We start from the raw sequence: 12,500 nt of genomic DNA, 5'->3' as shown, positions 1-12,500 counted from the left end.
TGATTGTTAAACATTGTTACTGCAATGTTTGGGATCCATCATAATTACTGACATTTTCACGAACATATGTTGCACACAAATGAAATGTTGGGGTGATAAAAGATTGTGCCAACATTTCACCGTCATCGTGCAGTTGGTAAAGTGCCCACCCGCCCACAAGACTTCGACGGCTCAAAGCGATAACTTAACCTCTCACACCACAAAGAGCAAGTCAGGGATAGAGGTCACAAGACTGAAAGAACCTGGTCCTCACACTGTGCTTGCATGGGTTGGTGATGTTTGACAGTTGGGGTCCCTGCGACAGAGAGAGGTGTCTGGTTTAGGTGCGTCCAGGCTTGCGGCGACCAGCCAATGCACGCACAGACTTCTTCTTCACAAACTCTCAGAATGTAGCTCACAAAATCTCCTCGTCCACCACTCTCTCATTCGCAGCTTTCTCTGTCATTCAGCTCCCTCTGTGGGACCAGAACTGCGCTCTTTCCTGTGGAGCTGATGAACAGAACTGTCTGAACTCAACTCCCAACTCCTGACTCAACTCTTGACTCAACTCTTGACTGGCTCTGCTTCCTCTTGCCCCTCAGTGTTTTCTTATCTTCAAACCATGCGCCACTACGTGCCCATTAGCTTGCCGCTCAGCTTCTCGTCGCTTTGAGGGGCTTCCAAGGCTTCTTGCAGCTTTGAGTCCCTGAGAATGCAGCCTCTGCATGGCTCTTACCGACTGCACGGTCGCAGGGTCCTCAAGGGTGGGTGGGGAGGGAGGGGGGAGGGGTTTGTTCGCTTGTGGAGCTGGCAAGTCAATTTCCTCCTTCCCCTCATTCATGTGCAGCACAAGGCTGTGGGTAGCATCATTGGCTCGGGGCACAGCTATGCCACTGATGCAGTGCCCCTGTTACCACTACACTGGTGCACATTTTGCCGACCGTGGAAGGATGATAGGCTGAGTCAACCCTACCTGGTGTTAAGTCAACAGCCTAACAAGTACTTGAACTCAAGACCCTAGGATCTTAAGCCAGCCACCTTAAACATTGAGCCAACACCAGGCCTGTAAAGTAATTTATTCAAACAACACATTAACAAAGTAGAACAGTATTCGGTATAGCGCATTCCTCCGCCAGGCTAAACAGTTTACGTTTTGTATCCCACTGATAGGCCAGATCTGCATCTGGACTTGAACCAAAATCGAATCTGCTTGTTCTTGTCCAATTCATACACCAAGTCTTGTTATAACCCATCCACAATTTTCTGAAATATCATGCTATATATGAGGCCCGGCGAGGAGCAGTGATGTAAGCGACATTTTTTAATGATATGATGATGATAGGCTCGGATGATAGGGGAAGGGTTAAAATAGTGCTATATGGCATTAACTTCAAAATGGCCGATATGGCCCTCGCATCACTCCTCCTCGTGGCGCCTCATATATACAAACAAGTCATCTGCTGAGAAATCTGCAATCACATCACATGTTAAGGTGTGTGCACGCACGCACAGCTTGTATGCACTGACGCACAAATGACGTGACATTAATGCAAACAGATGCTTCTTCTCTTTAACAGTGCAATACCTGCTGGTTTGCCATCTTAATCTCTGATTGCCCCCCCCCACCCCACCCCCCCCCCACTTGCCATTTCAGCTTCGTGACTTCCTGCTGGTTTATAACTCCCTCACTGAGGACTGCTTCTCTCACTGTGTTACGAACCTCAACTACCGCAGCCTCACTCCAGCAGAGGTGAACGAATCGTTGGTAGCCATTTAATCTACAATAAGAATTGAGAGAAAGTGAATTAATTCTGCTTTATCAGACCTTTTGTTTTGCCAAGCAAAATTGGCCATGCAAGGCAGGTTGGCCATGAATATTATTGCGATTGGCCACACACACGATAACAGACTTTATGTTTTTGGATTCCTAGTTTCACCCATTTGTAATGCATTGATGAAAATGTTTGTTCAAGTATACCCCTCCCAGTTTTATCTTCATTTTTATACACGGAAAACTTGGCTGATGGAAGAGGGAAGAGTCCCTTTAAAAGAGTCCAGTAGTAAACAGAGGCAAGCTAATATAATAACTCGACAAGCCAAAAGAGAGTATGAGAAGGACATGGCTAAGGATATTAAACATAATAGCAAGGCTTTCTTTAAGTATATCAGGGGAAAAGAACAGGTTAGGACCAGTGTGGGCCCATTGAGGAATAGCACCGGGAGGGTGGTTAGTGATGAAAATGAGATGGCAGGCTTATTAAACAGGGATTTTGCTTCAACTTTAACACAAGAACAGTCAGGAGAATTGCCACTAGCTGAGAGTATCCATCGAGGAGGTGAAGGAGGGCTTTTACAGAAGATCCAGGTTGGAGTGGAGGAAGTAAAGGAACAGCGAGGAAATCTAAGAGTAGATAAGGCTCCGCGTCCAGATAATATGAAACCGAGGGTATTGATGGACGTGGCTGAGCAGGTAAGCGAGATGTTAACGGATATTTTTAATGGCTCACTGGAGTCAGGACAGGTACTGGAGGATTGGAAAGGAGCAAATGTAACACCATTATTTAAGAAAGGATCCAGAGAAGAATTGGGAAACCATAGACGTGTTAGCTTGACTTCAGTTGTGGGGAAGGTGTTGGAGACATTAATTAAGTACCAGATGAGGAACCATTTAAATAAATACAAACTAATTTAAGGTAGTCAGCATGGGTTTACCAAAGGTATTTCCTGTCTAGCAAATCTCTTCGAGTTCTATGAAGCAGTGTCTGATTGGGTGGATGAGGGAAAGGCAGTTGACATAGTATATCTAGATTTTAAGAAGGCATTTGATAAGGTACCATATCGGAGGTTGTTAGCCAAGCTAAAGTGAGGGCTTGTGGAGTGGCTGGTCAGGTAGCTAATTGGATTGCAAACTGGTTTAGAGATAGGAAGCAAAGAGTGGCTGTGAGTGGGAGGATGTCTTGCTGGGAGGATGTAAGTAGTGGGGTACCTCAGGGATCAGTACTCAGACCATTACTATTCATTATTTACATGAATGATTTGGATAATGGGGTGAAGTGTAAGCTTTCCAAATTTGCAAATGACACAAAGCTTGGAGGTGAGGTGGATAGCAGAGGGAGGTGGTGATCAGATTCAGGAAAGTATTGATATTTGAATAGATTGCGCTAAAGATTGGCAGATGGAATTTAACCTGAGCAATTGTAAGGTGTTGGGGATGGGAAAGAACAATGAAAATAGAGATTACAGGATACAAGGGGTAATTTTGGAGTGTGTCACACAGGAGAAGGATCTGGGGGTGGTAATAGATACGGGAGGTAAGCAGGCAGCACAATGCTAGGCAGCTCTTGGTAAAGCAAATGGGGTTTTAGGTTGTATTCAGAGGGGGGATAATTTGTAAATCAAAAGAGGTGGTGTTAACATTGTACAGGAATTTAGTGAGGGCCACATTTAGAATATTGTGTGCAGTTTTGGTCACCACAATTCCGGAAGGACATAGATGCCATAGAGAGGGTTCAGCACAGGGCTACTCGATTGATTCTGGGCCTAGCTTGACTCAGCGCTGAGGAGTGGCTGAAGGAGATGGCTTTATACACCAGAAAGGAGGTGGTTATGAGGAGATATGATGGACATGTTTAAGAAAATGAAAGGTATACATTAGGGTGCTTCTGGAGCCCCATGATTTTTTTCTTTTTTTTTTGCATTAAACTTCTACCTACCCTCAGTTTGTTCCACTTCCTAATTAGACCGCTCATACAAAATTTGGTTGAAATCAATTATCGTCTCGGGGGTCCACGAGCCAATCAAAATTGTATCGCAAGTTTATTATTTTATGCAAAATGCAGCTATATGTATGCAATGAGTTACTCTGAAAAATAGTAGCTCCTGTATAATCGTTCTGCATATTTTTCCTATTTAAGGTTACGTTTAATTAATTCACTGTTCACATCCACAAAATTAAGCATGAGGCAGCTATTTGATAGATATTGACATGATTAAAAATAGCTGCCTTATATTTTATGAAATACATTGGAGCTTATATTATAAATTGGCTACCATTTCTATATTTGAGTCATAGAAACCGAACAAAAGGCTATTTTTAGTCAAAAAGGCTAGTCAAAAAATGACTTTTTCAAATTTTGAGAGAACCAGTAACATGTATTGAAGCACTTCAATAATGAACGAATTGAAAAGCCACAGTTTGAATCTTAGTACCTCGTATTGCAGTAGTTCACAGTTCATATCAAAGGTGCCAAATTTCACAACACACCGAGTCTCATGCTTATTGTCATTTGCTCCACAACTTGTAAGACATTTTGATAATGTTCTTCAGTTTTGTCTGCTGCAAGAAAGTCCGAACTCAGTTTTTCTCCACTCTCAGCACAATAATTTACCACATTCATGGCATCAACATTAACAACAGAAGCTTGGTATGCAGCAGAGTTTGACCAGCTTCCAACATCCTTTGCAAGAAACTCATGGTCTATCTCTAGAATTTGAAAAGTGAACCAAGAATCTTGGCTGACTAAATCAGCAAGCGTAGTGGACCGATTGATGCCTGTAGGGAACTTGGGCTTCCCAAAACCAGTGCCAAAACGGTCACATGGCATGTGTATAACCTCTGGAGGTTTAACAGTCAACAGTCTATCAGCTAGTGCCTGTTTCTCCTCTTGTGGTACTTTGTTACTGAAGAGTGCGAGAGGTACCATCTCTGCAGTGAGGTACCAGAGATGGTGTTGAAACGCTCTGACTGCACTTATGGAAACCTCGGGATTCACAGCTTCATACATTAGCAGATTCTATTTGATCCTATTTGATGGATCCTATTTGAATAGCTGCCGTATGTACATAGTAGAGGACATAGCCCTCCAACTTCGGGCTACCGGTGGACCCCCTAAACAACTTCTGATTTCATTTAAATTTCACGGAGGTTATTATTTTCACTAATGAAACATTTTAAGACTAGGTAGAAGTTAATTGCTTACTATGAGGGCTCCAGAAGCACCCTAGTATACATAAAATAAGTGCAGATGAATTATTCAACAGAGTAGACAGTGATAGGACCAGGGGGCCATAGTCTGAGAGTTAAGATGGTAGTAAGACAGGGGACTTTTACTCAGAGAGTAGTTAATGCCTGGAATGGCCTCCCTGGAAAGGTAGTGGCAGCAAAAACAGTAGATAAGTTTAAATTGGAATTAGTTCGGCACCTGGAAGTTATGGAGATAGTCGGATCGGGATGTTGGCAGGGCTTTTTGGTAGTTTGAGCATTGATGGTGATTGTGTATGGAGTGCTGTTGGTGGGGGTCTCGTCAAGGGGTGTTGTGTGGTTGATATGTGTTTTTTACCCAAGCCCATGCCCCCTCCCCTGAAAGGAGGGGAAAAATAAGAAGAAAACTAAAAAAAAACACTGAATATTTTAAAAAAAAATCATTTTGCATTTTCTTATTTCATCTTGTGTTTATGAATTGGTGTGGTGTTGATGTGGCGCAGGCATGATGGGCTGAATGTCCTCCACCTGCGTCTAATTTCCTTGTGATTCCTTCTGCTCGTCCATCTGCTTGGAAATCAGCCAACATCGCAGCATTACATAATAAGGTGCAAAAAAAATCCCCTTAAATACAGACCAATTAACTTACTTCCAATCATCAGCAAGGTCATGGAATCTATCATTGCAGTTGACATAAAATCATTCCTCTTCTCCAACAGCCTCATCTCAGAACATCAATTTTGATTCACACCTGGTCACTCCACCTTGGACGTGCTGCTTCTACTCTCCCAACATTGGTGGAGGCCCTCAATATCAGACATGAGATCAGAGCTCTTGACATATCTTGAGCTTTTGATGCAGTCTGACATCCTGGCTTGCTCTGCAAACTGTCTGCTTATGGAATCCAAGGCCAATTCCACTCATGGATTACTGACTTCCTCCACTCTCATAGTCAACGTGTGGCTCTCTGTCAAGATTGGAGTTCCCCAAAGTATTGTTTAGGCCCCATATTACTCATAATCTTCATTAATGATCTCACTGACTCTCTGGAAAATCCTCTTTATCTGTTTGCTGATGACTCCACTCTTTGCCAGAACATCTCTCATCGTTCTGACAGACAGGCAGCAGCCTCTTCCCTCTCCTCAGACTTTGACAAAATCACAAACTGGTCATACACAATATTGCTTACGTTGTCCACCCTTTGCATTCTCCCTTACCCCTCATTGTTACCTGCATCCCTTGTTTGTCCTTCTCTGTCTACTTTCTCCCTCTGCCCTGCTGTTGGTTTTGCTCCCGTTTCTCCTGCTGTTCCCTTTTTTTATGTTGTGTCCTGATTTGTTCTGTCATCGCTCTTCCATGAGCCGACATTCGTGGGATTTTTCAGGAACGTATCCCCTGCGACTGTCGAGGTCCGACTACTGTAAATATAGTTTTCCACTCGCAAAGTACCCGCCCATGGGCGGGTACAGGGCTCGGGGGCTTGGAGACCACCGATCATGTGTGCGTTGGTCCCGTCTCGGTCGGATGAAATTGAAGTTACCCGGTGACCCTAACCCCCTGACCCCGTGACCTTTGACCTTGAACTTGACCCCCCATGTCCGTTCTCATGTCCCAAGGATCACATATGCCAAGTTTCATCTCATTGTATCCAACGGTTTGGCCGTCTATGAAGGACAAACAAACATGAAAAATTGACGTTTTAGTCAATTTATGACGTCATAACTCGAAAACCGAAAGTCGGAAGTGAATGCCGTCAATCAACTGTCATTTAATTTCGATTATCTGTCGAATGGCGTAGGACCCGTCTTGATCGGATGAAATTGACCCGGTGACCTTGACCCCGTGACCTTTGAACTTGAACTTGACCCCCCTATGTCCGTTCTCATGCCAAGTTTCATCTCATTCCATCCAACGGTTCGGCAGCCTATAAAGGACACACAAACAAACATACACACAAACATACACACAAACACACACACAAACATATTCTATCTTTTTAGTATAGTAGATATTGTTACCTCCACCACCGAAGGTGAAGGAAGTTATGTTTGCACCCCTCTCTGTTGGGTAGTCAATCTCGTCGAAAAACAAAATTTTTTTCAAAATTAAAAAAAAAAAAAATTTGTTCTACCCTTATTATCAGTATTTCCGTCTGTGTTTGTTGGGTAGTCGATCTAGTCGAAAAAAAATTCTTTTTTTGAGATTTGTTCTACCCTTATTATCGGTATTTAAAATGGCAATTTCAGTAAATACAATGGCGATTTCAATGAAACTGGGTTGGTAGGTTCATACCATTACCTAGTTGTGTGCAAATGAGAACCGTTGCTATGGACACCACCGTTGCCTAGCAACGGGACTTTGAAATTTTAGAAAAATCAAAAAAAAATTTTTTTTGAAAATCAAAAAATCGGGCCACGATCGACCGTGGGCAGTACATTCAGCCATATTGTCAAAAATTCCAGCCGGATCCTATGAAAACTGTCGGAGAAGATAGACTTTGAATGAACCCTGGTCGAAAACTAAAAAAAAACGAAGTTCGTTATATCTCAGAGACTATGAGTCAGATATACATGAAACTGGTATGGGAGGTTCATAGTATGTCCAAGTTATGTGTGAGAAAGAGCCGTTGCTATGGACCCCTCCGTTGCCAAGCAACGGCCGAAAAACCTCTAAATGTGGGGGTATTTTAACGAAAAAGCAATCTGCAGCATTAACCCTTGAAGCTAGAATCATGAATTTTCTTGTGCTTAATCCTCAGGTCATTCCCCATCAAACGGGCCCATCGTGTCAGGTTCTATTGGGTAGGCGACTACCCATGTCCACCTACCGGCTTGTCTGTTTGTTTGTCTGTCTGTCTGTCTGTGCAGGATATCTCAAAAAGTTGTCGATGGATCCAGATGAAATTTCGTGGGCAGGTTTGGTGTGTGACAAGGATGAACTGATTAGATTTTGGTGAAGATCTGGATCAGACTCAGAATTTTTTAAGTGATTCTTCACCATTGAGAGATAGGGCCAAAAGGATATACAGCACGACATCTCAAAACGTTATGGGCGGATTATAATGAAATTTGGTTGACATGTTGGGTGTGTGACAAGGAAGAATTGATTCAATTTTGGTGAACATCTGGATCCGATCTGGATCCGATAATTTTAAAATGATTCTTCACCATTGAGAGAGCACGATATCTCAAAAAGTTGTGGACGGATTCAGATGAAACTTGGTGGACACGTTGGGTGTGTGACGACGATGAATTGATTCGATTTTGGTGAAGATCCGAATCTGGATCTGGATACGAGATTTATTCAATTGTTAAAGTGATTCTTCACCATTGAGAGATAGGGCCAAAACGATATAGTGCTGTACAACATGATATTTCAAAAATGTATTTGGCCCGATATGTTCTCATGGATCAGGCATTGTGTGGCGGAGGTATGCGCTCCACTGAGTGCCCTTCTCCTTTTTTTCTGTAAGATCACTGTGAGGCATTCGGTGAATATCATATATAATTTTAAATGAACAGATTATTATACAACAACCCAAAAACATAATGTCAACAGAGGCATAATATAGATTTTTGGATTCGCACCTTTTTTGTTCTTCCAGCTTCGTGGAGTGGTTTTCTTTTTTATCTGAGATCTGACTGATGCTGCTGCAGACTGACCTTAGATATACCCAAAGCCATTAATCTCTCTGTTGGGAATCTCTACAGCTCCATAGATGTGAACAAGTTGATGGGATGTTCTTCGTTGTCACTTTTGAAAGACCTTGTGCATCGCTGGCCATCATTCTATGTAGACTCTATCATCTTTATCACAGTGTCAAGGATGTTGACAGTTTATGATCACACTAGCTGTGCTTCCCAGATTGGTTTATTCATGCCTGGACAGATTCCCATAACTCCACTCCAAATACCTTAACCGCATTCCTCAGAAGGAAATTACATGCTTTATACATCCTTTAAGGTAATAAAGGACTTTAGTTTTTACTTGACTAAATGGAGAGAAGGGAGTATGAAATGAGAAAGTAAGGAGCTTTGAAGAGTGTGGAGAAAGGAGGTTCGGAGGTGGTAAGAGGAAGGGAGGGCATTTGCAGAGCAAAGAAAAAGGAGAGGGGTATGTCTTCATTTCTGCTCGACACCTTTCTCATCAACTTATTTTAATCTTTAAAGACGTACTGTATTTACAAATGAAGTACTTTGTCAATATTTTTCAAAACTTGTCACCATATTCATGATTAGATGCAGTGTCATGGCCCCTTCCCTACTCAGCCTATTTAGCTTCTTGAACCCATATGCTGCCCAGCATCTGTTGTGTGTCAACTGCTCATGCACAGTTGGTGCAAGGGATGATGATGAGTTTTCTTCTTTTTGAACTATTAAAATTTTATTTCCGATTTATTATATTGGAAGGTAAACATACTGTACGTTGTTGGTCCTTGAGAACTGTGGCACAATCGAGAATTAAATGTATCGGATTCAGACCGGGTCACTCAACGGGGGTCAAGCAGCACAATGCTTCCACTCTCCCAACAATGGATGGAGGCCCTGAATGCCAGACATGAGATCAGGGCCGTCTCTCTCGACCTATTTCAAGCTTTTGATGGTCTGGTGTCCCACCTTGCTCTCCAAACTCACTCTATGGCATTCAAGGCCAACTCTACACATGGTTTGCTGGCTTCCTCCACTCTCGGAGCCAACGTGTGGCTCTCAACGGAACCCTTTCATCTCATCTCCCTGTCAAGGCTGCGGTGTTCTGGGCCCATTCCTATTCCGAATCTTCATCAATCATCTCTGACAAGAAAATCGTCTTTATCCTTGCCGAAGACTCCACCCTTTGTCGTAACATCCCTCGTCCTTGAGTCGGCAGGCAGCAGGCTCTTTTCTTTCTGCACAACCTGACCTCAAAACGGACTTTTCTTGAATGATGCTGTAATGTTGGTTCTCTTTCCCTTTTCTATCGATATTACTTCAGTTTCGACTCCCAAAAGCTGTTTGCTTGTGTCCCTCCTCCATTAACTACACCACAAAATACTTGGCAAGCCGCTACGTCACATGATTATTGTGTTGTCGTTCATGGTAACTCAAGGGTGGGCCGTTATGAGTTATGATGTTTTGTTTCTTTTTCTTCACCGCTGAACTGGAGTTCTTTACCTTCTCATGTCTTTCCTAACAGTTATGATGGTTCTCTTTTAAAAAGGCAGGTTTTCCAGTTCCTCAAAAACTCTTGGATTCTTTTTCCTTCTCTTCACTTCTCTATTTTTTCAGCTCTTTCTTGTTTCATTTAAGGCCTCACCTCGATGAGGACTACACAGTTTTTTGTTTTTTTTGAACTCGATAGCCATCCGCCCGTGCAGCAAGAGACGAGATTTTGAAATTGCGTGCGTGTGTCCAGAGCATAGCTTTTTTTTTTAATCATTTGAGCTTTTGTCGTAAAATTCTCAACAAACCTTTATTATGGGAATATTGAGAAAATAATTAATAATTGGGTCAACATATCAAAGGGCAAAGCCACAGTGAGTAAGTAGAAGTATCCCTTGTTAACCCGTGTGCCAATGCGCAGCACGATATGATGCATCACTATGATGTCATATCAATTTTTATGACGTCATTCCTATTTTTTGACATTTTTTTTTCACAACCCAGAGTTTTCATCGGATCTTCGTGAAACTTGCCGTGTATATGCAGAAAGCTCACGCGCAGACAGTTGTCATCTCCGATTTTGGAAATTCTTCCAAGAAAAAAGTTGATGTCATAATATCGTCGCTAATGGAAATCGCCTATACCATTATCTCCGAAACAAGGAAAGCTGTTTGAATTTTGTTTGCGGGAATGAAGCCGGGCATTAGCACAGATAATTTATCGCAAACCTGATACATCACAATGACGTCATATTCGTTTTTATCACCATCATTAAGAGGACGAGGATCTTAGCTCATTCGAGCTTGTTACTACTTGAGCTTTTGTCATCAAGTTTTCAACAAACCTTTATTATGGATAACATGAATAAATAAATTTTCCATGTATATATATATATATATATATATTTGTTGTTGTTGTTGTTTTTGTCAAGTTTAGTTTGAGTGAGTACAAAGTGTTCGATTGAGACCTGGAAGGGCTTTACATTTTGGGATTTCTGGGTTAAAAAAATTTTTTTGCTTAATCTTTCACTCCTTCACATTGCATTTGATAAATTGAAATCCAAATAGAGTATGTTGTCTGCTGTGGGAAGAGAGGTGCAGCTGTCGTTGAGTGTGTTCGTCCTTCCTCAGAGTAAGAGTGCGAAGTTCTGGTGCTTGAAACAGAACTTCTTCTTTCGGCTGCTCCCGTTAGGGGTCGCCACAGCGGATCAACCGTTTCCATTTCGCTCTATCCTCCACATCTTCCATTGACACTCCAACCACCCGCATGTCTGCCCTCACCGCATCCATGAACCTCTTCTTTGGCCTTCCTCTTCTCCTCCTGCCTGGCGGCTCCATCTTCAGCATCCTTCTCTCGATATACTCCGCTTCCTGCCTGTGCACATGTGCAAACCATCTCAATCTCGCCTCTCTCACTTTGTCTCCAAACTGTCCTACCTGTGCAGTCCCTCTTATGGACTCATTCCTTATCCTGTCCATCCTCGTCACTCCCAACGAGAATCGCAGCATCTTTAACTCTACCACCTCCAGCTCCGCTTCCTGTCTTTTTGTTAGCACCACCGCCTCCAAACCATACAACATAGCTGGTCTCACTACTGTCTTGTATACTTTCCCCTTCACTCTTGCAGCTACCCTTCTGTCACAAATCACTCCTGCAACTCTTCTCCACCCACTCCATCCTGCCTGCACTCTCTTTTTCACTTCTCTTCCACACTCTCCGTTACTTTGGACAGTTGATCCCAAGTATTTAAACCCATCCACCTTCCCCACCTCAACTCCTTGCAACCGCACCATACCACCACCCTCCCTCTCATTTACGCACATGTACTCCGTCTTACTCCGACTGACTATCATTCCCCTTCTCTCCAGTGCGTACCTCCACCTCTCCAGGCTCGCCTCAGCCTGCTCCCTACTCTCCCTACAGATCATGATGTCATCCGCGAACATCATAGTCCATGGAGACTCCAGTCTGATCTCGTCCGTCAACCTGTCCATCACCATTGCAAACAGGAAAGGGCTCAGAGTCGATCCTTGGTGCAATCCCACTTTTACCTTAAACCGGTCCGTCATTCAAACTGCACACCTCACCGCTGTCACACTGTCCTCGTACATATCCTGTACGATCCTCACATACTTCTCCACCACTCCCGACTTCCTCATACAATGCCACAACTCCTCTCTTGGCACCCTATCATAAGCTTTCTCTAAATCCACAAACACACAATGTAACTCCTTCTGGCCTTCCCTATACTTCTCCATCAACATTCTCAAAGCAAACATCACATCAGTGGTGCTCTTTCCTGGCATAAACCCATATTGCTGCTCACAAATCGTCACCTCTCTTCTCAACCTAGCTTCCATTACTCTTTCCCACAACTTCATGGTGTGGCTAAACAACTTTAT

General features: G+C 43.0%; 1 protein-coding gene across 1 annotated transcript in view; it reads left to right on the top strand.

Moving 5' to 3' along the window:
• Positions 1-12,500, top strand: part of TIMM10B (translocase of inner mitochondrial membrane 10B) — a 68,008-nt gene that overhangs the window by 13,931 nt on the left and 41,577 nt on the right. The window contains exon 2 of the mRNA XM_085885023.1: positions 1,634-1,729. Within this exon, the coding sequence (XP_085741149.1) occupies positions 1,634-1,729 (96 nt within the window). The remainder of the gene's footprint in view (positions 1-1,633; positions 1,730-12,500) is intronic.

This window comes from Eptatretus burgeri, chromosome 6, assembly GCF_056783735.1.
Source record: "Eptatretus burgeri isolate ZD-2024b chromosome 6, Ebu_testis_v1, whole genome shotgun sequence".
Taxonomy (NCBI): Eukaryota; Metazoa; Chordata; class Myxini; order Myxiniformes; family Myxinidae; genus Eptatretus; species Eptatretus burgeri.
Note: the sequence above shows the minus strand (reverse complement) of the source record. Positions and strands in the feature narration are given on the sequence as shown.